The 27,248-nt window shown below is 40.0% G+C and overlaps 1 protein-coding gene across 7 annotated transcripts in view; it reads right to left on the bottom strand.

Moving 5' to 3' along the window:
• The window catches only part of dgkza (diacylglycerol kinase, zeta a), a 224,026-nt gene that overhangs the window by 97,518 nt on the left and 99,260 nt on the right, over positions 1 to 27,248 (bottom strand). For 4 of the 7 annotated variants that reach the window (XM_017709577.2, XM_037534507.1, XM_037534509.1 and 1 more), the window contains exons 2-3: positions 13,386 to 14,299; positions 10,459 to 10,567 (exon numbers count right to left, since the gene is read on the bottom strand). In XM_017709577.2, coding sequence (XP_017565066.1) covers positions 10,459 to 10,567; positions 13,386 to 14,299 — 1,023 coding nt within the window. The remainder of the gene's footprint in view (positions 1 to 10,458; positions 10,568 to 13,385; positions 14,300 to 27,248) is intronic. The other 3 variants (XM_037534510.1, XM_017709578.2, XM_017709580.2) reach the window with 1 other exon arrangement.

The raw sequence follows: 27,248 nt of genomic DNA, 5'->3' as shown, positions 1-27,248 counted from the left end.
CCTTAGCGTACCTAGCAAGATATTGATACTGGTCCAAACCCCTGAAGAACCCCAATCTACGGTTGATACTTTCCCTGATATTGAATGTTATTGTGGTATCACGAATAATACAGACTGTAAGTTGGCTGATGTAGCTACTGCTTTACACGTACTTGTGCTACATTGCTTTTTGTGGCGAGCCAGCCAGGAGGGCTTTTGACGACGTGCAACCAGACCATCTTAGCACTTTTTTAAATTTTACAAACTTTCCATTTTTTTCCAAATATTGTAGTCATACACTTTCCATTCCATTATGGATATTGAAGAGCTATATGGAGTGAATGTGAGCAGGTCACTTTGTGTGTTCGGCCTATCAGGTAGTGAAACTCGTGACGAAATGGTAGCTGCTCTAGAACAGTATGGTACAGTGACCAAAGTTATCCAGCCCCAGACAAAGCAGACAGGAAAACCTATAATCATTGTTGAGTTTAGTGCTGAAGCTCCTATTCTAGGACTTGAACCTCATTTCCATTTTTAGCTTCCTAGAGCATTGAACGTCCAGTGGCTTCTTGATAGCATAAAAAACCTACCAGAGCTCCAGCCTGCAGTTCAGGCTAGGTATGTGCCAGAAGATGAGTGTAGTAGTGGTTCTGACAGGTCCTCTGATACCAATGCAAGTAAAACCTCATCACTTCACAAAACACTTGTAAGTGCTGGTCCTACTCCACCCAAAGTCCTCCCAGAAATTACGAAAGCCACAGCAGGTTAATCCTGAAACCTTAAATAGTGACATGTTAAATCCTCCTGAGATACAATGAGTAGTGGCAGAACATGTTATTAGAAATGAGTCACTGCCAGCACAGAACTATGGGTCAAAATGGTTATGAGCCTTCTCAGGGAAGATACCAAAGCCACCTGGGGAGGTAGACTTTGAAACATGGTGCCTCCATGTGGAGCTTATATTCCAAGACAGTCTTCCTGTTGATGTTCAGAAAAGGAAGATATTAGAGAGTCTTCTCCCACCAGCAGCGACAGTAGTAAAGCAGCTTGGTCCATCTGCTCATCCAGAAGAGTGTCACCTGCTTGAATCTGCTTATGGTTTTGTTGAAGACGGAGAAGAAATTTTTGCCAAATTTTTGAACATGCCCCAAGATTCTGGTGAAAAAAACTCAGATTATCTCCAGAGATTACAGGTTCTTCTTGGTTCTGCAATTAAAAGACGAGGTGTAGGTCAGTCTATTGCAAATCGCCACTTACTAAAACAATTCATCCGTGGTTGCTGGGATCACACCCTCATACTTAGCCTACAATTGGAGGCAAAGCTCAGTAATCCCCCAGATTTTGCAGAATTTCTCCTCTTGCTCCGAACTGAAGAGGACAATAGAGCTTCAAAACTTGAATGAATGAAACAGCATTTTAGCCATCCATGAATTTTCACTCTGCATTGCAAATGTCCTCACAGCTGGATCCACACGCCAAAGTACTAAAAAAAATACATGTCTGAGACAGAACAGTTAAGGAAAGAGCTTGCTGAAGTAAAGCTACAGCTCAGCATACAGAAGTCCAAGAACGAAAAGAAACAAGATTCCTTGAAACACATGAATCAAGAATGTTCCTCTGGTGTTCAGGCTAACTTGTTGTCTTACCATGAACCTACCGGATCCTGAACTGTTGCACCTACCCATCAGGCTATGCCGAAAGCCTGGTTTTGTTTCAGATGTGGACAAGATGGTCAGATTGCACAGCGGTGTGCTGAGGCCATAAACAAATTGCTGGTTGACCAAAAGTACAAAGAACTATGAGCCAAGCAGGATGAATGGAAACTTAAAGATGGCCAGTCGTTAAACAGGTCAGGTCCCAGTAAAGGGACAGACTGAGACCCATTTTCTTAACACTCGTCCCAGCCAAGCTTGGAGAAAAGAAAGTTAATTGTAAGAGCTATCTTGAAAGTCAACACCGTAGCAAACTTACTGATGGACTAGTAGGCCCTAAATGCATAGCCACTGTCGTTATCGAAGGCATTGAGTGTCAGTCTATTCTGGATTCTGGTTCCCAGGTGACCACACTATCAAAGTCTTTCAACGAGCAGTGCTTATATTCACACCTCATATTTCCCTTAAATGACCTCCTCGAAGTAGAAGGTGCTGGAGGCCATGTTATTCCTTACCTTCGCTATATCACAGTCAACATTAACTTTGACAGCAGTATCACTGGACAGCCAGCTGAAGTGAGTACACTTGCTTTGGTCGTCCCAGATTGTAGGTCGAATGTCACTGTTCCTGTGCTTATAGGGACAAACACTTTGGACACACTGTATAGTTTATCTCTCAGCCGTTCCGACACCCAATTCAATGGGTGTAAAGGGACTCATGGTTATTCTGCTCTTTTCAAGAACTTGTGCCATCGACACAAAGAAAATCAAGAAGGTGGCAAAGTGGGCAAAGTGATTTTACAGAGCAAAAGCCATGTCGCCATCCCTGCAGGCCAGAAAGTTGCCTTATCAGGCTATGTCAGAAATGTTTTACTCAATCCAGGATCCTAGTGGTCTTGTTTCATGTAGCTACATCATGACCAGTCCCTCCACAAATTCCTTCAAAGTTCCTGTTCTGATTAAGAATGAAACTGGCCATACTATCACCATTCCTGCAAAGCGCATTGTGGCTGAGCTGTTTGTGCCGAAAGCTGTCTCTCACCCAAAGTCTTCTGAGCATCCCAAGACTTCAGCTTCCTGTAGTACATTAGCTTTCGTCAGCGGTCAGAGCATGATCTCATTTAATTTGGATGAATCCGAACTGAGTGCTGAGTGGAAAAACAGAATAACAGCCAAGCTGAACTCTATTTCTGAAGTGTTTGCCAGTGGTAACCTTTATGGTCACACGACTGCGGTCACACATCGCATTAGACTATCTGACCCCACACCGTTCAAGCAGAGAGCTAGGCCAATCCATCCTTCAGATTATGAAGCTGTGCAACTTCACCTAAAGGAGCTGCAGGATGCAAACATAATTAGAGAATCAGAAAGCTCTTTCGTATCACCTGTGGTTGTCGTCAAAAAGAAAAGCGGCGCTATCCGACTTTGCGTCAACTACAGAAAGTTAAACAGCCAGACTTTAAAAGACACTTATGCCTTGCCGAATATCGAGGAGACTTTCTCAGCATTACATGGTTCCAGATGGTTTTCAGTCATGGATTTAAAGTCAGGATACTATCAAGTGGAAGTGGAGGAGGAAGACAAACATAAAACAGCGTTCGTTCCCCCCTGGGGTTCTGGGAATTTAACAGGCTTCCACAAGGTGTCACTAATGCCCCAAGTACTTTCCAACGTGTCATGGAAAAGAGCATGGGAAGCATGAATCTGAAAGAGGTTTTGGTCTTTCTTGATGATCTCATTGTTTTATCTGACACTCTTGAAGAACATGAAAGTCGTCTAATGCGTGTAGTAATGAAGCTGAAGGATTTTGGACTTAAACTTTCCCCCTGAAAAATGCCATTTCTTCAGAAAGTCTGTTCGTTATCTCGGTCATATTGTCTCAGAGAATGGGGTTGAGACAGACCCTGAGAAGATATCCGCCTTGACGACCTGGCCAAAACCCAGAAATATCCGTGAGCTCAAATCTTTTCTTGGATTCACCAGGTACTACAGGCATTTTGTAAAGGATTATTCGAAGATTGCATGCCCACTAAATGATCTGACTGTCGGCTATGTTCCCCAAAAGTGACGCTCAAGAGGAAAACTGCTGTTGTTGACCAAGATTTTGGGGAACCGCTTCAAGAAAAGTGGACCGCAAAATGTGATGAAGCTTTTAACACTCTCATAGAGAAATTGACAACTACTCCCATCCTAGGTTTTGCTAACCCACATCTACCCTATGTTTTACATACAGATGCTAGTGTTCAAGGGTTAGGTGCAGCACTCTACCAGCAGCAAGATGGACAGCTTAGAGTCAGTTCCTATGCCAACAGAGGGTTGTCACATTCAGAGAAAAGGTACCCTACTCACAAATTAGAATTTTTAGCCATAAAATGGGCAGTCACTGACAAATTCTTTGATTATCTCTACGGAGCAGATTTCACCATTATAACAGACAATAATCCTTTAACATATGTTCTGACATCGGCTAAATTGGATGCAGCTGGACACAGGTGGTTAGCTGCATTGTTGACCTTTAACTTTAGCATAAGATACAGAGCTGGGAAAAGAAATCAGGATGCTGACGGGCTTTCTCGTCGCCCTCATAATCATCTAGAGTCAGACTCAAGTTTACAAGCTGAAGATGATAGAGTTAAACAGTTCCTTTCACGGGTCATGGAGGAAAACCAGTCAGTTTTCCCACAAGAAGCTATCAAAGCTGTCTGTCAGTGACACCTGTGCAAGTCCAGTAATATTGGTGATGACACCCCAGCCATCATTGAGTGTCTTACTGTTACGTGTGGGCGCCTTGTGCTTCTGTATACTCTGGTTACTACTCTGTTGGCCATCTCCACCTACTCACACCCCATTACTGTCCCCACACCCTCCCCTGGACCGTAGCTATTTGTGGGAACGTAACACTTACTATGGATGTGGTTGCCATTCCAAATGAGTATACATGCAGTGGTCCCTGGGTCTAGAACACTGCCTTCAATTTCCCAACAAGACTGGGCCTCAGAGCAACAAAATGATCCAGCCATCAATCGTGTTATTTCCCTTATAACTCCTGGGAAAAGAGTGTCCTACTGAGCCAAACAGCGAGAAGACAGAGAAGTGCAGTTATTGCTGAGAGTGAGAGACCAGCTTGTCCTGGACAATAATTCAATGATTCAATGGGACACATGGGGGATAGACAGAACCCTTGATCTTGTCCGTACCAGGTTCTACTGGCCACACATGCAAGTTGAGGTGGAGAATAAAGTCAGAACCTGTGAGCGCCGTGTTCTCGCTGCTGGAAGAAGCGCTCTGCTCGTCAACATTAGAACTAGCAGGCCTATGGAGTTAGTCTGTATTGATTATCTCTCATTAGAGCCAGATCGCAGAGGAACAAAGGACATTCTGGTTATTTCAGACCATTTCACAAAATATGTAGTCGCTGTTCCCACTGCAGATCAAAAAGCGAAAATTGTGGCAAAGACCCTATGGAACAGTTTCTTGGTTCACTATAGACTCCCTGAATGGCTACATAGTGGTCAGGGTCGCGATTTTGAGTCAGCCTTGATAAAAGAGAGGTGTCAGCTCCTTGGAATTAAAAAGACATGTACCACCCCTTATCATCCCAGAGGAAATCCAGTAGAAAGGATGAACGGGACTCTTCTTAGTATGCTGGGAACTCTCCAGGAAGTGGATAAAAGGAAGTGGAGTGATTTTGTGCAACTGTTAGTCCACGCTTATAATTGCACTAAGAACGATACGACAGGGTTTTCCCCGTATCAGCTTATGTTTGGTAGAGAGCCTAATCTACCAATAGATCTAGCTTTTGGACTTCATCCCAGGGGGCAGACTACTACAATTCATTCAGAGTATGTCAAGAAGTTGAGAGAAAGTCTAAACGAAAGCTATAAGCTTGCACTTGAGCATAGTGAGGCAAATGCTTCCAGCAACCGAGCACACTACAACAAAAGAGTTTGTGAGTCGGTCCTTGAACCTGAAGATACCAACCTTGCATGCAGGACTGCAGGACTAAATGCAAGGAATGCAGGACTAAGAGGAAAGCATAAATTAAGTGACAGATGGAGTCAAGAAGCCTATGAGGTTGTGAAGCAGATAGGGGAACCTCCTGTGTATGTTGTTGCTCCAAAAACATCTGGAGGACCAGAAAGAACGCTTCACAGAGATTTATTATTACCTTGTGGATTCTTGTCTCAAATGGCAGAGACAAATGAAAACATTGAAGTAGCTGAGGTTGAACTACCTGCTACCCAAGTGGATGTTGATGCCCCAGAAAGTTTGCCAGAGGATGAAATTCCTGAGTCTGTAGATGATGATACTGACAAAGAAGACTTTTCCACTCAAGAATTCCTTCTCAGAGATGGTATAGTAGTTCAAACAAAGATGTATCCAATCACAGAAGAAGAGCAGGTTCAAAGCCTAAATCCAGATGTTGAAGTGTTTTGTCCAAAGGGTCCAGAGACCTGCTGTGTCTCAAATGAAGTTCCACATACAACTGAAATCCCTGAAAAGACTCTTCCTGATGCAGAGCCCCAAATGTGTTCAGTTGAAGGAAACAGTCAAGATGACATGTGTGAAGGACCACCCTTACTACCTTTTGTGATCAGTTCCACAAAGGTTTACTTATCAGTCACTGGGAAATCCTTTAACCTTAGTAATGCAGTCTTTATTTAGTGGACTTGATAAAGCTTTTACTCAAGCTTTGAACCCAGAAAACCTTGAATTAATTCAGCTTATAGCTGGTAATGAAAGTTAAAGTGACATGCAGGGACGCATGTAGGTTCTAGGCGGGGAGGATGTAACCTTTTTAAAATAAGCACTATTGCTGAGCCATTCTATAGAGCATGTGCGTTTACCCACACTGGGGTTCCCCAGGGATCGGTACTGGGACCCCTTCTCTTTTCTATTTACACCACCTCTCTAGGCCGGGTTATCCGCTCACATGGCTTCTCGTACCATTGCTATGCTGACGACACCCAGCTCTATCTGTCATTCCCGCCTGATGACCCGTCGATCTCTGTGCGGATATCGCAGTGCCTCTCGGATATATCCGCATGGATGAAGGAACACCACCTTCAACTAAACCTGTCCAAGTCTGAACTTCTGGTTATACCAGCTGAACAATCCATTCAACACAACTTCACCATAACCATCGACTCACTCTCACTCTCCCCGACAAAGGTTGCTAGGAACCTGGGGGTTATGGTAGATGACCAACTCTCCTTTACGCACCATGTTGCCTCGGTGGCTCGGTCCTGCCGCTTTGCGCTGTACAACATCAGACAGATACGGCCGTTTCTAACACAACAAGCCACCCAACTCTTGGTACAAGCAGTGGTCATCTCACGCCTCGACTACTGCAATGCCATACTGACGGGCCTCCCGGCCTGTTTTGTAAAACCACTGAAGATGGTTCAGAATGCTGCAGCGCGTCTGGTCTTTAACCAACCAAAACGGGCGCATGTCACCCCACTGCTCATTGAGCGCCACTGGTTACCGGTTGCTGCTCGTATCAAATTTAAAACTCTTACAATTGCCTACAAGGTGTTAACAGAGCAGGCTCCTTCCTACCTGCACTCGCTCCTAAAGGCTTACATCACCGCCCAGCCGCTGCGATCCTCCAATGAATGTCGCTTAGCTTTGCCAAACATTCACACAAAGCAATCGAGTCTGTTCTCATACTTGCTTCCCCAATGGTGGAACAAGCTACCTTCCGCTGTCAGAGCAGGGGCGTCCCTCGCTATTTTTAAGAAACTCCTGAAGACAGAGCTCTTCAGGGAGCAATTGCTCTAATCGCCTCTTGCAAATCTAGCCACTACCAACCTCATCTCCTTCTTGCCCTCCTTCCCTTCTCTACCCCGCTTTTACCCCTTGGCCTCCTTTAAGGCCTGACTATGTTTGTTCTATGTACCACACTATTTGTAAGTCGCTTTGTATAAAAGCGTCTGCTAAATTGTAATGTAATGTAATGTACCCCTTCCACCTCTCTCTTTTTCTCTACTCCCCAACCCCCCCTTCACTTTCTTTTTGGCGCTCTCCAAGTGTGGGAGTGCTGTTTCAGAGCTGATGCCGGGTTGAAAATTTTGTGAGCAGTAATTGAAGACACTGTTAAATTGTCCAAAAAGGATATAAAATAACCCCATTTCAGTGTTATTTTGCCCTGAGTTGGATAAACTCTCATCATTGGCTGCTCATTTGTGGAGAGAAAACTCCGGTGAGTTCAGATAGTGCAGTCTAATGAAAGTTTGTGTGTAAATAAGTGTATATTTCCATGTTGTAAAAGGGTTAAAATGTTGATAAGAGAGTTAGTTATTAAAACAACCGGAGTATAAATGTGTGAGATATAAAGATACCGTGGTCAACAGTTCGTTTTAGCTGCTAAGTTGTAGGCTAGCGCAGCCGAGGCTAGCGGGATTAGCGTCTTGTTTAAGAGAGTAAATATAAGAAGTTAAGAGTGAAATCCTGCTGTTTATTGACTCAGAGACGTGTTGAGATGAATGTGCTTGCAGTACAGCCTTACTAAACTTAGTGCTGTATCGTACAGGTTGTTTTATTTGACAGGAAAAGCGAACAAACTTTCACTGAAACTACACTTCCCAGAGTACTGTGCGAGTGACGTCAGCAACGCGTGCACCCCAAACGGCGCCGCAGAGAGACAGACACAGGCAGATAAGAGGAACAGACACTTCGAAACACACACACCCCCATGAAACTTTAGTCTACCCGGGTAGTGAAGATTGGGACACACTTTTCTGACACTTTGAGACAATATCATACAAAAAAAGGGCAAAGATAAAAGAGGAGAAGAAAAAAAAAAAAACATTGACTGTAACAAAAGGAAGGAAATTGTTGGTTCTCATTTCAAGTTGACAGATACCGTTACGCTGTTAAACTGATCTGAATACCTCATGTTTACTGGCACCATTGAAGTTTATTTTATTTTTTGGCTGAATCGGAGTTGAGTACTGCGTATGTGTACTATTGTAGTTTTTTTGCATCTGAACTTGTGCATTCTGTCAATGATTCAGGGAGTTATAATTTTTTATCTGAATATAGCCCATTGAGCTGAGATAACTCATTTACACCCCCTACTCTGTAATATTTCATTTAGTTTTATTTTTTTGTTCGTTTCTTGAGCTATCCACACACACAAAAATAAAAGTCACATCATTTTTGTAAATAAATACATGATTGTATTTCAAACCCTGTACACTCTGGTCCGTTGCACTCTGTCCAAGCCCTCCTTAGCGTACCTAGCAAGATATTGATACTGGTCCAAACCCCTGAAGAACCCCAATCTACGGTTGACACATTCCCCAATAGTGAATGCTATTGTGGTATCACGAATAATACAGACTGTAAGTTGGCTGATGTAGCTACTGCGTTACACGTACTTGTGCTACAGGATATTTTTTTAATTGACTTTTACCTGCCTCTGAATGCCTTCTGACATTTGGTTGTGTCGCCATGTTTCAACAGGGAAGATTATACTTACCAATAAGTATACTTTGGCATGTTTTCCCTCCACCTTCCAGCAACCTGACTATTCACTGATCAACACCTCTCATAACCTCTATTTCCGGTTGCATGTTCATAATGTCACAAGATAACCTCCTTTTCTGAATTTGCTCTCTCACTTTCGATTCCGGTTTTTGCACCTGACCTATGAGTTTTAAGTTCATATCAACATAAGTGAAGCTTTTTAAAATTATGATTCACAATACAGTCAAATCCTGAAGAATAAAATCATGTCTCGCCCAATTATCTGCTGGCCTGAGTAGCCTGTTTAACGTAGAAATGCATCACGTTAAAAGATAAAAATTCATTTAGAATTTTGACTCACATTACCTTTAAAGTTACAGTATTACAGTATTAGAGAAGTAATTTGCAATGGATTTTTGTTTTTTGAGTACCCTCCACTTACCATCATGTCGATTGCCAACTAATCACTACTAAGTAAATTTAAATCCTTTTTTTTAAACTTGTAAATCGATTTTTTAATAAGTAATCTTAACTACCAAAAAACTGCCAAATGGATCATCAAACAGTGTTTAGATCTGACTGATATTTGAAACCGATATTTGATGTTTTCATATTTATTCGTATTTATTTTACTGCAGAAGAGCAGAGCATTTAGGTAATGCTGTGCTACTGTGGTAAAATGTCTGCATTTTATTCAATACACTGCATTTATAACCCTCTGCAAATAAGTGCAACATTTTTCTATACTGCTAATCTACATTAATCTAGTTCTAATTTCTGCATTTTAAGATAGTTATGTAATGGCATTAGCAGACATATACATGACAAATACTGGATATTAACACTGGTCCACAATTCTTGTGTCCCTACTTTCCAGGTTCTACACACTCACAAATGTCGCTTTAAAACATGGATCTTCCAGAAACCAAAAGTGTTTTTTTTATAGCTTGGTTGAGCAATCTTATCCACAAAGGCCTACTATATATCCAATAAAGCAAGAACATACATAATCAGTTGTTTGAGGACTAACACCAACTGATTAAAGTGGTATCAGGTGTGCTCCTGCGTGTTCGAAATATGAAGATTAGACACTCCTCTTCTATACAGCATTACTCAAAGAACCCAGTTAACTCAAAGAGTAAACAGCTGGATTTATGGGGCTTTATTAAAAGGTCTCAATGTGTGCATACCATTTGCATAATGTAGACTTTTTCCTGTGTTTTTGTGTTTGGATTACTTTGGATACTATGCCATTGCCTGCAAGGTATGTGACATGGAGAATCTCTTTGTGTGTGTGTGTGTGTGTGTGTGTGTGTGTGTGTGTGTGTGTTGCGTAGTGTAGTGTATTAACTCACGCTCCAGTCCACAGTGCTGCGGATCTCTCTGTCCGAGTCACATTTGGCCAGCACTGAACTGCTGGGCTGAGACGACAGATGCTGTAGGCCAGATTTAGCTATAGCCTTCCTACACACACAAAGAAAAAACAAACAAACAGAAAAAACCCTTAATAGTCAATTGAAGTACATACAAAAGAAGTACTGTAGTCTTCCCCTTGGCTGCCTTCATTCTGCAAGTTTAAGTGCTCAGTTCGGATTTCCTGCTCAAATCTGATGTTTTGGTTGGCTATGTCTTACATTAGTCTGAACAGGTCACTTTATTAGAAAACAAATAGCATGGAGCAAACACTAACAACCACTAACTACCCTTTATATTTATCATTCCATAAGCATCATTCCTAATAGCATGATATTGATATAAAAGTCACATGAGTTTCACATGAATTTTCCACACATCTGTATTTATTAAAGTATTTCTAGTTATTTTAGGGAATAATTGTAAGTTGATTTTGGTTTCATATTCGTCAACTTTCAAAATTCATTCTATGTTTAAGGCACCTCACTGTAAGTGCAGTATTATTTAAGGTGGAAGGGACAATTCAAATGAGAAGCTTGCAAATAAGAGACTATTTTCAGCTTTATCTATGTGTATGAGTTTACTGTTAAAGAGCTTTAGCCACTTTGGCTTAGCCATTTTTAATTGTTTTTGTAAAATCTCAGGGATGGAAGTTTCCTGAACTTTTGAGATATGCAGGCTATACAAATCCATCTAGCTAATCTTCTCCTTGTAAAGTTTTCTGGAGACTACATCTAAAGTGTTCACAAACTACTTCATGTTCTTTGTGCTTATTCTGATTTATTTTGCTTTTGGTCTTCAGCCACCTACAGGGTTGTAGCTACAGTTTCGGTAATGAGGCAAGCTTTATTAGAGCAGTGTTACAGCCTTCCAACATGGCAACATGGTCTTCTTAATGATGCAGTTAAATACTATGTATATTACAGTATTTAAAAATTATGGTGTTTGAAAATAATGATGTATTAAATTTCTACTTCATGTCTTAACAGAAAGGCTCAGGAATTGGTGGTGTAGGAGTTCACGAATAGGTGGCACCAAGAGGAAAAAGAGGGAAATAAGAGCCAGGAAAAACCTAAGAAATGCTCAGGGCTTCACATTCTTTGCACATACCACAGAACACATTAGCCTACTCTCACTCCTACTCTTTTGCTGTCTTTAACATTATCATCTGACTTTGTGTCAGCAAAGCACCAACTTCCAGAGTCAAGCCTGTACTGTGGTGTGGGACACTGAGAATGTAGCCCACTTGCTAAACTAACATTAAGGTAGCCTATCAATGCTACATAAGTTAAAGGCCTCTGTGTGCCTTTAGCGGTTGCTCAACTTCACACTCAGATTTTAACAATGATTAATTTTTTAATCATCTAAACTTATGAAAGTGCTTAAGTCAGCCAGAATCACACATGTTCTGTGGTGGTGAGAGCTGTTAGCATGCAATTTTTCAATAGGGGGTTTGACATTTAAAGTATGATGACGTGCAAATCATTAAATATGTTCACTTATTTGGTAACAATATAAAGCAAAGATTTTTTTAGATTTTGAAACAACACTAGACAAGATGGTAAAAGGTGTTCCCCTAGCACTCTTCGGTAATTTCAGTAACTTCGGTCATTTTTGCTCCTATTTAATCAATTAGATCAATTAAATATGAGTTGCTCTTCTATTTCCATGTCATCATCTACACTGATCATTATTTGATGGAGTTTTTCACTTTTTGACTGATCTGTATGCTGTAGCTCTACTAGCCTTATTAGAGATGCCGATGTTTTAGCCACTAAAAGCAGAATAGACATCTTTCTGCTAATTCCCTTCTGACCTTTAGGAAGTGCTGATCCAAAGAATACCAAGAATTTCTACTTTTGCTATGGAAACACTATTGTTAGCAATGGTGTGCTTAAGGGCTTATCAGCCACCAAAACAGGACAGCATAATAAATTTAACAGACAGAATAACACAGTACTTTAAATACGTATGTGTAAAAACAAGTATTTTTGTACTTTAAGGCACAAAAAGACAAAGCACATATTTGTGACACTTTTAAATGCAGTCGCCTTACTTATTTTCTTTCCCATGGTGGACCAAAAACGTGAGTGTGAAAGTTGAGTGTGAGTGGTCATAATGTAAACAGGAAAATCTTTTATTTCTTTTAATTATTTATGGAAATATAACACCACACTAGTGGCTCAATCATCTGAGTAGATGTGGGCAATATAGCTCATATTTTATTATTATCTTGATATATAGTGTTATTGCCATAAACAATATGCATTTCTGAGCATATTGTGGATATTGCAAAAGAACACTGAACCATTACGTGTTTGATTATAAAGAAAGTATAAATTAGGCCTGTTTAACTGGATTTGGTGCAGCACAGTATGTGAAATGCTGTGTAAAAATGATTCCCACAACCTATATTGTGAAGTTCAGATCTCTAGAAAATAACAACAAAATAACCCCCACTCCCCCAATGCACCCCCTAGATCAGTTTGATGTGTGTGTGTGTTTATGCATGTGTGCGTGCTAGAGGTGAGAAAGTGAGTGAGAGTGCATCTTAAAGGAAATATTTGTGTTTGATAAACAGTGCGAGGATTGTTCCTGTTATTCTGAAAAACAGTCACCACACAAACATCAACTACAAATAACATCTGCCCTCTACTGTCTGTCAGTTCCAGCATACACACACACACACACACACACACACACACACACACAGGTACACACAAAGTGGGCCAAAGATACAAGTTAGAAAGATGCCTGGCAGGTTTCAGTGTCAAGACATTCTGTTCTCTTTTCCACCATGTTTGATTACATTGTCTTCCGCAAATACGCAAACACAAACATATACAAACAATATTTAAGCTTTACATACGAGAGAAACCCACTCCATGTGTCAGTCTGGGGGTCATAATACGTCCCCTGTAGCATGCCTGCTAGTCCAGGGTCGGGCCACAAAGAGTATTTTCTGTGATTAGTCACTGACCCTCTCCGAGTTGCCGCAGAGCTCTGCCTCCCCATCCAAACCCCGCCAATCCCCACATTAGTTGTTCTCCACACCTGACTGTTTCTCCGGTAGCGACCGTACAGACCGTAGTAGGCAGGGCTGTGGTACACAGCATCAGCAGGAAGCAAGTGGGAGGAGTTCCGCCGCAGACAGCGTGGCGCACGGATGATTGGGCGGGGCTGAAGGCTGTCACCATCTACCAGACCCTGAGTCAACCAGGACGGAGATTCATCTGACTCTGCCTTGGGATGCGCTCCAGGTTTGTCAGGCTCTTCCCAGCAGTCATCGCTCTGTGAGTCGTCTTCTTCAGAGGAGGTGGACTGTCCTCCCTCACTACCCTCATCTCTCTCTTTCGCTTCACTCATCTGCACTAAGCTGGCCAAAAGCAGTGATGGCCCCAAGAGCTGGGCGTGGATGCTACGGTGTTTTGCTGCCCGGCGCCTGCGCAGGGAAAACCTGGGGGTCAAGCAAGCTGTAGTTCCGCTTGAGCGGCGCCGGACAAAACGGCGGTCCCTGACTAGAAGCCCTCCGCTCTGACCACTGGCTGCCTGAAGGGCCCCTTGCAGCTGGATGCTGGACCTGCGCCTCTGTGCCAGGCCAGCAGAGGGCAGTCCGGCACTGGAGCGTCGCCGGGCTTTACTGGCTGGCACAGCCACACTCGAACGCCGGCGACCACCCTGCTCCTGGACCTTTCGGCGGAAATGACGGCGGAAAAACATGTCCATGGTGACTCCAAGGGGAAAGACACTACGCGCCACGAGTAGTCCCTCCCAAAGAGGGCTCTGTGGGAGCAAGAGTAAATCTGTCAGCATGCAAGCTGCAGCACACACGACACACACACAGTAATACGCAATAGCACCCAAATGCAGTCAAGGGCTCCTTAATCCCTCCATTTTTGATGTCACTGAAGAGGTGGGTCTACATGAGATTCGAAACTACAAATTCAATGATTCAAAACAGACCTCTGACAAAGAGAAGCAGTAATTATGAGAAATTCTATAGATATTATAAAGGAGGAGAAGACAGACTAGGGGTTAAAAATGAATGGGACATAATGGGGGATAATGATTAACCTGGTACCGGTTTACAGAGAAAGAGGGGTTAAAAATTAATGGGACATAATGGGGGATAATGATTAACCTGGTACCGGTTTACAGAGAAAGCCTTACATTTCAATAAAAAGCAAATTAACTTGTTGGTAAAGCCACAAGCAGGAACCCCCTCCTATTGTGGAGACATGTGCATGTATAGTACTGTCTGCTGAGCGGACAAACTATTCTGTAGGACTTTGGCAATTTCAAGCATGTCTCACCAAAAACATACCAAAAAAATACCAAAATACCAAAAACACCATTGATTCTCATAGACAGTTTTAGACTAGGGTTCATCTGGATGGTAATGGCAAACTACATAATGATTACACAATCTTAGTGGGCTACAGAATCTCAGCTCAACCTAATTTGCTAGAGATTTCTGATGTATCTCATCAATGGAAACTTTATTAAGATATTTCTCACACAAACACACACGCACACACAGGCACACACAGGCACCCAAATGCAGTGCTGCTCTTTAATCCCACCTTTATGCTGTCTTTGGGGTGGAGCTGCCTGAGGTCCACAACAACAATAGAGAAACTTAACCCAATCTGTTAGTGATTCCTAATTTAGTTAATCAGTGGAGAAACTTGATCAAAATATCTGATGGCATTATCTAAATCCCTATGACTGAGTTTCCGAGAGTTTGACTGACCATAATCAGGTGAAATATAACCTGCTGAGCAGGAGCGAAACTTGACCCGGCGTCTCTGCAGGACCACAATACAGATGTAATCCACCCATCTGTGGTCAGTTAAGCTTACCTAAAGAAAATGAAGCTGATTTCTGGCTAGGTTTGGCCAGGAAAGCGCTGCCTAGCACCAAAGCTCATGCTGCCTGCAAGCTATTTATAGCAGCAGTAGATCTCTAGGGGCAACAGCAGCAGCAGTGTGACAGTGTCACATCAGGAATGGGCACGCAGAGCACAGGCCCTGTTACAGAAGAATGGGCTGATTATTAGTCACTAGCCAGCCTATTGTTGCAACAGCGTTTCCAGTCTCTCTTTGAGTGTCCTATCTATGCTAACAAAAGTTAAGGACATTTTATCCTTCTCCTACAAAGTGAGCATTTTGGTGATTAAGGTTTTATGACAGTTAAGATACATGGAAATGCAGCAGGTGCCTTCTGATAAGCAGTTAATATTAAAAGCATTAATGGGTAAACTATTCTACGAGCTCTTATTTTAAGGAACTACACCCAAACAAAGGGTATTACAGTACTATTATCATTAAACTTGTTAACCTTAAGTAGACTTTATTTTTAGTGAATATATCTGTTGTTGAAGGGAAAGATTTTTATATATAATGTGCCACACAAGAAAGAGTGTATGCGTGCATGTGGGCTGGGGGATCTGTGTGAGCATGTTAACAAGTGAGCAAAAGACAGCGGGAAAACAAATCTTTCATTTAGACCGCAGTTTCTCACAGAATCGGTGATCTGCCATTTCAATGCACTCGCTATTAAAAGGTCATTAAACCCACATACTCAAAACAACACTTGCACACGCTCCGCTGAAGTGATCAGATCATCATGTGGTTTCACATACTCAGACATTCTCAGAGCAATCATCAGAGCAAAGCTCCAAGTATATCTGCTTGTGGCTACATGTAATATGTTCAACATATGAATTAAATAGCCATCAGATTACAAAAACAGATTATAATACAAACATTAATCACACATTGTTAGTCATGATTTATGGTACTATTATTATTTTCATTAGGTAGCTCAATTACAAGCTCAATTAAAGCTTGATGTCTTCAGATTTTCTCTTCATGAGTGCATTAGCTAAGGTGATAGCAAGCATGCTGCCATGCAAAAAGTGAAGTGCTATATTAAAGCAGTACTACATAAGATTTTTTCGTTGTTGTTAAAATTGAAAAAAAGTAGTATTACTAAGTCAGGAGAAAAAAAGAATATACAAAAATAAAACTTGTGCATCCAATGCTGCAGGACACGTCAGAGGTGTTGGGGTTGATTTTTCGGGGTTTTTTCGAACCATATCTTAAATGTTTATGTATTAATACCACATGCACACGACTCAACAGGGAGATCCAGCTCAATATTTTGGTCTTAAGTGCTAAAACAAGATAGTAGATAATTAATTTACATCCTTGGAAGACACATCATTCACCTAGTTTTGACCTAGTTCCCTTTGAATTCTCTTTTAACACACACAGAATCATCATATTTATCTGCTCGACAAAGAGGCCCAAAGCAAAACCAGCATCTTTTAAACACTGCATATAACTACACCTTTGCACCACTGACATCTCAAAATCCACAAATGTTACATAGTGCAGCTTAAACTAGCTTTATTATATGGGTTACTTCTAATGTGTATTCCACATATTAAGTGTGCTTAGATAAAAAGTTTTGCTGAATTTGGATTTTTCAGAGTGTTTTCAATACTTGCAATAGTTTTATGTAAGTATTTCACATTACAAGTGCAGGAAATACTGGGCATCTCATCTAGTAAACAAACATCTTGTTTGTGTCAAGCCAATATGATTCTTCTATTTAGATATTTATAAGTTAATCATTTTTCTGCATCAGGAAAAAGGCAAAAACATTTCAAAAGAAAAAAAGAAGCTTCAATAACTTAATATAATACCAATTGTGAGTATTTAGTACTGACACTGCCTATGTTTTTTCCATTCTTTTTGGAAATTTTTAAGGAAATTTGCAGGAATACTTTTTTCCCCACCCCCAAAGTTCAGTCTTAGAAGTTGTTTTTTTTTGCTTCTTTTTTTGTTGTTTTTTGTCATTTTTTGCTTCTCACAATACAAGTAATCCTGATTAATCTTTGCCCAGTTTCAGTGTTCTTATGCAAATTTTTCCAAAGTTTCCTTTTCTCACTAATGGCTTCTTGACAGCTACACATCCTTTCAGACCCAAAGCGCTGAGCTGTCTTCTCACAGTGGAAGATGGACAGAAACACCTGTGGATTTTTTTTTTTTACCTGAAGTGGAACTTGATTTTCTCTAAAAGATTAAAAAAAGTACAGTTTATCCTATGGTGACAGTTGTGTTGGTCCACCAGGTCTCTTTTATTCATGTATTTTCCTTTGACTTTTCCCTTTCTTCCTCAAGCAGATTATCTCATATCTAATCTCCTCAGGAATATCTATATAATAACTAAGAATAATAATCTCTATGAATAACTTTAAATTACTGGCTGTTTTGACTGGAAATTACATAAATGAAGGGTAGCCTCTGACTTCTGTACAGAGGAATGACATTTAACAAAGCAGCTAAAAAGCAATTAAATTTAAGGTATCCTTTTAAATATGTTTTAGCTTCTGTCACTGTCACACACACTGTTCTCTTCTCCATACAGCAGCCCACAGACAATAATCAGACAACCCTTTCCTTAAACAAGTATACTGAAGATGTCACGCTTCTACAAAACACCCACACGCATCTCTTGTAGTTAATACGAATACGTACAAATACACAAACACATACACGCTTCATACTGTATACTAGATAAATGTGTGTGTTTAATGTGTAAACCGTTTTACTTCTCTTACTTTTCCACAATTTCTCTCTTTTTTTTCTCTCTCTCATGCACGTCACAACAGAATAAGTCCTTGAATTTGTCCTTGAATGAGTCTTTGATGCTCCTTATTATACATTCTGTTGAGCTGATATTCATACGGTAAAAGAGCAGTTCCACCTTGAGCGGCCTGTTAGCTCTCCTTTCGTTCTGATTATTTTCCATGTACAAGCAGCATTGGATATGAGGTGGAGAGAGAGGGAACAAGTAGTGAGTGAGTGGGGGAAAAACTGAGAGCAGGTCTGAAATAGATATGTCATCTGCTCATTTCAGCACTTAAACATGCATTGCATAGAATTAAAGGAGAAACTGATCATCATTAACATTAAACATGCTGTCCTAACAGCAAGCAAGCCTTCAACTGTAGTATCACATCACATCGCAAAACCTTCAGGATGTCTAGAAATATCAAGATCTGTCAGCTAATAGCTCCAGACGAACTGAAAAATGGAATTCAATAAATTTTCTAAATTAGGACATTATATCTGCATATTTTACAATTGTGTATCAAATTCAATATAATATCAGTAGTTTGTAGTATAAATCACAGGCAAAGATGACATAACGTGAAAGTAGTCACATTAATGATAATTATGCTAGATGTAAATGTAGAGGAAGGGTCATACAACTCCCCCTTCTTTTCTCCAACTAATGGATTTGTTCCTCTCTTTTTTATTGATGTTGAGGTGGTTTATGAGTGTGATGCACCACACTGCATCCAAAAAACAAGGAGTAAACATTTTTGGTGTAAATGTTTCAGTCCTCATGGCATTGTCAGTGCTAGAGGTGGTGATGTTATATTATCATTACTGTGTTGAATTATGGTGTAATACACTTCTAGAAATTAATGATATCATATGTACTTCTAGAACACTAAACAAATGCATGTACAATAAAAACACCAATTTGAGAGCCTGTGAACAACAACAACAACCACCAACATCAATAACAGTAACTGGAAAGCAGTTAAGTAAGTAAGTAAGTAAGTAAACATTTATTTATATAGCACTTTTCTAAGCACAGCTACAAAGTGCTTCACAAACAACAAGTACTAAAAATAGAATGATAAAACAAAACAGATACATATAACTATAAAAACAGTACAGCTATATTCATAAACAACATAAAACTGACATAAAACCATAAAAACAATGCAGCACTATCCAATAAATAACAAAAGCATCACCTGTGACCAAAAGCTAATGAATAGAGATGCGTTTTGAGTCTTCCTTTAAAAATGTCCTTTGATTCAGCTAGTCTAACATCCAAAGGCAGAGCATTCCACAACTTGGGGGCATACACAGAAAAAGCACAATCTCCCTTTCGTTTCCGTTTTGTCCTAGGGACCACTAAGAGCCCCTGACTAGATGACCTTAGTGATCTGGTACTAGGATACGGTGATAATAACTCTGAAATATATTTTGGCACATCACCGTGCACCGCCTGGTATGTTAAAACCAAAATTTTGAACTGAATTCTAAAAACAACAGGCAACCAATGTAGAGATGCCAGTACAGGGGTAATATGCTCCCTTCTTTTAGTCCCGGTAAGTACCCGGGCAGCTGCATTCTGAACCAGCTGCAGCCGTGCCATTACCCCTTGATTAAGACATGTAAACAGTGCATTGCAATAATCAAGTCGTGATGATACAAAAGCATGAATGATCTTCTCTGTGTCCTGGAAGGAGAGCATTTTCTTGATTTTGGCAATATTTCTCAGTTGAAAATAACAGGCCTGCACCAGCTTTGTTATATGCATTGAGAAATTAAGATCTGAGTCAAAGATGACTCCGAGGTTTCTGGGATAAGGGTTTATCTGTGAAGCCAATAACCCAAGTTCCTTCTTTAGGTTATCAGCAACCTTTTGAGAACCCAGAACCAATACTTCTGTTTTCCCGTCATTTAATTTGAGGAAATTACAGCTCAGCCAATCCTTAATTGCTTTAATACAATCAGTGAGACTCTCTAATCTCCTGAAGTCGTTCCTTTTAACAGAGAGATAAAGCTGTGTATCGTCTGCATAAAAATGATAAGAGATATTAAAACGACGAATCAGGTCACCTAAGGGGAGCATATATAAGTTAAAAAGTATAGGACCAAGGATTGAACCTTGTGGAACTCCACACGTTAGATCAGCACATGAAGATAACTTTCTTCCAGTAGATACCCTAAAGGTTCTATTTGTCAAATACGAAATGAAATAAGAGTGTCAGTATGATAATATAACAAGCCAACACCAAAAACAAATGCTGATTACTATGACATTAACTACAACTGCTGGTAAAAAATTGTGAGTAAGTAATGGTGAGATTTGAGTGCAATTTTAATTAACAAAAATGCAACATATTAGTTCTGTCACCTTTCAAATGCTGCTGTATAAGCAAAGGCATGCTAGAAAATAGTAACAATCAGTAAAAATAAGCAAAGTTGCTGGTGACCAGCAAGGACATTCATAACAGCTCGTCCTTAATAAAGACAACATTCCCTGCTGTAGCCTCAATAAGGCAGTAAGCGAGTATGTGGGGCAAAAGTAACTGTGTCTGTGTGTATGTGTGTGTGTGTGTGTGTGTGTGTGTGTGTGTGTGTGTGCATGTGAGTGAGTGAGTGAGTGACACGAGCAAGGTTACCTAAAAAAGGTTACCTATTTTATATTTTTATATTATATTATATTTTATTTCATCTTTCCCTCTCCCTACCAAAACACATCTGGTGGGGGGGTATGGGGGAGGAAGAGGGTAAGACAGAGGCAGAAAGAGGCAAAAAGCAACTGAGAGAAAGAAAAGACAACAAGAGAGCAAAGCAGTAAAGAGAAGGGATGCAGCACACAGAAAGACAGAGACATGAGAGGACTGAGATGAGAACAGAGGGAGAATGGAAAGAGAAAAAGTGGGAGAGAAAAGGCAGAGAGATCAGATCATAAGATCAGCTCTGTGTGCTGGATTCTCTTGCAAAGCCCTGACAAAACACTCCAGCACCAATATAAGATCAACTTACAAGAAGAGCCACAGAGAGAAATAAAAGCTTGAGCTCTAGATTCACACAGTCCTGCTGATGCTAACTGTAAATTCTAAAGATGTAAACTAGAAACCTGACCAGCGTTCAGAGAGACTATCAGTCTGCTCCTAATCCCTATCAGTCACATGTTTAATGTCGCCTTATGAAGTGCAAAGATGGCTTGCAGATGGCCTGACTAGCACATAACAGTTGCAAGGAGTCTTGAGGGACAACAAGAAATGTACAGCCACTCCCCAGAGAGAGAGAGACACACACACACACACACACCAGTGCAGCTCCTACTTTCCCACCCTGTGCATTCTGGGAAACAGGTCAGGGATCAGCAGATTCAGAGAGAGTCAAAGAGAAAAAGAGAGAGCGAGCACGAGAGAGAGAGAGAGAGAGAGAGAGAGAGAGAGACTCATAGAAAGTTAAGGAGCCAGAACCTTCTGTTTATTTCTATAATCTGACTGTTACTGAACTTGTACCAAAACAGTAGATGATCGTTTGGTCGAATGTCACAGTCTGCTAAAAGAGGGTTTAAGAACAGCTCTGAGCTCTTTGAGCTTTTCCATTAAGATTTAAGTATCGGCACATTACAAAAGCAGACTGATATTAATACCTAATGAAGTAGTAATCACCGCTTCTAAAGTGGGTGAATCAGAAAAAGGTACAGAAGCAAAGGGAAAAATGACTCACTAAGCTAAAGAGCATGAGCTGTATTTAACCCACGTACATTTACATACAACGTAGGGTGAGCAAAGTCAATGGCATCGAACATGCTGCTGCAGTACAGGTCAGGGTCTAGCTTTGAACATCAGAAAGCCTTTCTTTCCTCTATATTTCAGTGCCACGCATCAGTAGATTGAAAACGCCTGCTACCTTAAACAAATACATTACATTACATACAAATGGGTGACAAATTAAAGGAAAACCCTACATGAATGACAGGAGAAATATAACATGTGTACATGCATTTAGACAGATGTACTGCATGATATAATTAACCAATTTACATCCAGCAATACTCTGTGCATGCTTTTTCAGTGCACATATAGGCTTACTCTGATTTCTTTCAGTTTTTTCTGTGCAGTGCGAAAACGTCAACAGCAGCAAAGCAGCATTTAACACAGCACCTGAGATGGCAACAAAACACTGTAAGAGCAATGTGAAAAGCAACAACATGCTGGATAAAAATAAGAATTTAAATATCCTTCACCTTCTAGATGATGTATATTGACATATTCAGGAAAAGTGGCTCCATGTTTTAAAAAAAACACGCAGCATGACATTTGAGTCTTAAATTTGTCACATCTTTTTCTGTGTTTATTGGCTGGTTGCAAAGCAGAAATCTAATTATTGCTTGACACATGTAGACCTGCTGTTTTCCCAGTATCTGATTACCCAAGTGGACGTTTCTGTTGAGCAGATTTCTGACTAAATCTGATTTCCTGCAGTTATCACAATATTAAGTGCATGTAAATACACTCAGTGACATCTGTATTAAGATTTACAGGAAAAACATCAGTGCACATTCGGTTAGGTTTGTCACAATCTTGGAATTATAGCTGATAATTAAGTGTCATATACATAGTTATAATAAAATATTTTATTCACTAACTGTTTGCAACTACAAAAGTACAAGCACAAAGTCACCATATTGGCTAATCAGCTACCTTGCTTCCTAGTTATCTTTAGTTACTATTACACAAATGTCTACCATTATGCAAAAAATGCATAGAAACAATAAAATCTTACATGTGTATGAAATATAAGCACAAAAAAATGCAAAAATGTTAGAATTAGCTACATAGCTAACAAATAATCTTTACTAGACGCTGCCCTCTAAACATGTTAGAGCATCAAGTAAGACTTTTCAACTTAGCACTGTTGTTTTTGTAAGATCCATGACTTCTCATTTAATGTATTTATATTTTTCTTTTATTTACAGTATGAGGGGATACTGTGTGACTGAGGAAGGGAAGAGAACTTGGGCTGGAGTTCTAGGCGGCTTCGGCTTGTTGAGCTAGTTGGTGGTAGGACTGACAGATAGAAATGAGTATGAGTAACAAGCTGGACTAGGATTTAAAAACTGTCAAAGATTTAAAAAAAAAAAACTGTCAAAGAACAGAAGGTAGAGATTAGAATTTATGGGCCATTTGATTGGAAGGAGGAGGAGCTACAGGCATGGTCCTCCTCTCAAACTAGTTATTCTATAACTCTATTTGCTTTAAGGAGATGCACTGAGCTCATGATTTAATTTGATTGTGAAATCAACAAGTGTGGAAAACAATAGCTTAAATAATCGTGATCAGCTCAATCATACACTGAGGGAAAGAACAGTGTTCCACCCTCCTGTGCTGTTCCAGCACTTTGTGAAATGTAGGCCAAGAGGTACTGAAGCTGTTCTAGTGGTTCGTGATGGCCCTACACCTTACTAAATTACTTTATGTTATGGTTTCTTTTTATTTGACACCCATCTGTATATACATACACTCTACTGATTATTATGCTATGATATATATGCTATTAATTCTTTTGATATATAATATGATTGTAAATACATTTAAACCAACATGATATACATAGGACTGTGGTATATTACATCTTCTAAGGGTGAGAATTCTTACTTTGCTTCTGAAATGCAACAGACAAGCAGCATCTATTTTGAGAGTTGGCAAGCTGACACATTTTGACACATTTTATGAACCCAAAGCAGGAACTTAGCATTGTCTTATATTGGGGAAACATTTTTCACAGTTCATGCTCTCAGAGCATTACTGACAACCAATCTCTGAGGATGTAAAAATATAATTTCAGAGAAATCAGGTGAAATTTCCATTTAGCAATTGCTTGTTTGCCACAGAGACATGGTTTTATCAACCAAAATGATCAATGCTGGTGTTGCTGTGGGTAGCAAGTGCACGTTTCCATGCTCTACAAAAAAATAAATAAATAAAAACCCATAGTGATGATTAGCAATGAAACAGAAAACGAGCTTGTTTGTGTTTTTGTTGCTTCTGAGAGGACGTGTGATGCTGATTTGCATGGAGGGGACTGGAACACAGTGCAGTATTGTGGACCTGATGAGAGGAGTGTGTGTGTGTGTGTGTGTGTGTACTTGCTGTGCTGATGAGAGGAGCCAATGTGTGAGATGCAAAAGCCTGATTCAGATTTGCATGATATTCTCAGACAGTATGAGGAACTCCTGTGACTTTACACTTAGCCTATTATAAAGTAGGCGTGTAACACATGTGCATCTGTATCTCTTTAGCACTCAAAATGTTTCTGCATCCGTATTTGAACTGAAAGAGGGTGTGTCAACTGTGTTTTTTTTTTTTTTTTTTTTTTAATAGGGAAGTGCTGCACAAGATGTTCTGCGTAGGCTGTATGGAGCAGCAGCCATGTTTGCAAATAACAATGGGAGATGTTAATGCTAACCGTACCCTAGAACCCTTTGGGAGACTTTAAAGAGACTTTTGAAAGACTGAAGTCTTACATCTTCTCACACCTAAAGACAGTGTCATCGTTTTCAGTCACAGACTACGATTTTGCAAAGACTAGGAATCTTGCAGTGTCACTATTTACAAGACTGCAACTAGATTTTTGTGATTATTCCCCATCATGCGCTGTATAGTGGCACGGATGGGAAGATCTGTAAAGATCTGGGGCTCAACCCAGTTCACTGTAGAACTCTGTAGATGTAGATCATCACCAAGAGTCTTTTTAATTAACATGTAAAATGTGCAGTTACTTTTTTAATTTGACAAAGATTTAACAAATAGTAAAAAACAATCGAGATGACACGAGCATGACGCGTCTCTAGCTAGACCCTCATGATTCAGCGACAATGAAATCGCTTGAAAAGTCGTTTGGTGTAAGGCCAGCATAACAGGGAAATGTTACACTGCAATCATATTGTAGTTACAATAAATGCGAGTATGAAAGCATATTTCTCTCATTATATAACTCCCTTTTCCATGGATAACATCCAGCTTTCCAGGTTATACACTTTTGCTACAAGTTACCAGTGAAGACATATTTTGAATATTAATTAAAAAAACATGACACACCATTTGCTTTGCTGTGAACTATATTAGGATGGGAGGTAAAAACTGAGTGCTGTAAAAAACATATTTCAACAGCTATTTACATGGGACTTTCACATGGGAATTTTTGAAAATTCACTCATTGAGAAGAGTGGTTTGATGTGAAATGGCTTATTGTACAGAGACTCACAAGATTTCTTTCACAGTGGTAATGACAGGAATTTACTTTCATCTATCATTTATACTATCATTTTCTATCCAAAATCGAACAGCATTTATTTATAACTAAACATTTATCTACAGCTAACTATTAACAAACTAATACAGCACTGTTCACTGCCAAACTGACATCTGCTTCAAGCACCAGACACATATATTGGAAAGAAAACACAAGACCTCATTTAAGACACTGCTGGCAGGAAGTTTCTGTCAGTTGCCCTATTGGGACCATTATTGAGCCAAGGAATTCAGATTTTTTTCACATTGTCACAGAACACAAACTGTGTTGGAATTCAACGGCAAATTTCAGATTGGCCGGATGCAGGAGAATTACGATAAGTGGGCAACTTAAGCAAACTGTAGCCACATAATGTGACATCTAGTAAATGTATTTTTGGGCTTTTTTTCCCTCAGGGGGTCTGCCTGAAGGTAGACAGACATATTATGCCTCCACATTATACATTAGACACAGACTTACTGCAGACGACCATGCTGTGGCCTACAACACCCACAGACTAAACTCACAAACAAACACAGATGCTTACATACTAAATATAGATGGTGTTAAACATCAGCACAGGGAAGTGCAGCTGCACCACTTGACCTATTCAATCTAAAAACAAGTTTGACTAAGGTGCTCTGCTCTCTGCAGGTGCCCTCTATATGCATTTACAGACAGAGTAAGTTTATTTCTTCAATAGACCTGAGGGTTTCACTTCAGCAGCATCAGTTAAGCTAATCAGTCAAATAGTTTTGAAACCTCCACATCCTGACAAAGTGCCAGACAAAGCTCCGAAGCAAGTCAATCCAAGGGCTAATGTGATCAATTATGAGTCTAAGAGGTAACAGAATTTACTCTCACATGGAGGGATGAATTTGTCTGGCTGAGCTAAAACACAAAACAAGAGATATTTGTACCTGCTGTGCACACCCCAATTTGGCTGTGAAGCAAGTAGCTATGTTAGCTGCCACAGCAACCGTCAAACCACACGACAGGGCTGCCAACTCTCACGCATTGGACGTGAGACTCATACAATTCAGTCTAATCTCATGGTCTCACAACTCATTCAAGAGTTTTCATGCTTTTTTTTTTTTAACAAATTGACCCACTGACGAATCTGAACACTCATGAAGTTTCTTAATGCTTAGCTTTCACTGATCAAAAACATCTGGACAGGCAACAGCGTTTTTTTTTTTTTACTTGAATAAAAGAGAAAAAGATCACGCTAGCTGGTCAGTAACACTTTTGGTGGGCACAGAGTGGGTCCAACATCTCTCTGACGGACAAACCTTCAACGTTTCTCGTGCACGGATTCGGTCACTCTCGCATACTGAGACAACGGCTTGCTAGGTGACCAAAGCACTATTTTTATTACGGGGAAAAAAGAAAACTTGCTCTACACAGGAACAATAACAATCAACAGAACTTTTATATGCTTGTGATTTCTAGCATTTAATGCCTTATTGTTGTGCTATACTGGATAACTATATATAATATTCTTGATTCTCTGTAATTGGGCTGTATTTTGCCCTCATTAGATTAACCTGACTAGCTCAGCAATGATTGAAAAAGCAGAACTTTCAGTCTTCACTCCTCTTAAGGTTTCAATGTTGTCAATCTTTATCAAGTCTATGTGATTGATATATTGTTAGGATAAGTTAAGAAAAAACGAATTGTACATGTATTGAATATGGAATCATATTTTATATATTAAAACATTCAAATTAATGGTTCTACTATAAATTAAATTAATATATGTAGCACTGATGTGGAAAACTTTTGTTTCGCTCTGTTGGACATTTTTTTGGGCAGAT

The sequence above is a fragment of the Pygocentrus nattereri genome, chromosome 25 (genome assembly GCF_015220715.1).
Source record: "Pygocentrus nattereri isolate fPygNat1 chromosome 25, fPygNat1.pri, whole genome shotgun sequence".
Lineage (NCBI taxonomy): Eukaryota > Metazoa > Chordata > Actinopteri > Characiformes > Serrasalmidae > Pygocentrus > Pygocentrus nattereri.
Note: the sequence above shows the minus strand (reverse complement) of the source record. Positions and strands in the feature narration are given on the sequence as shown.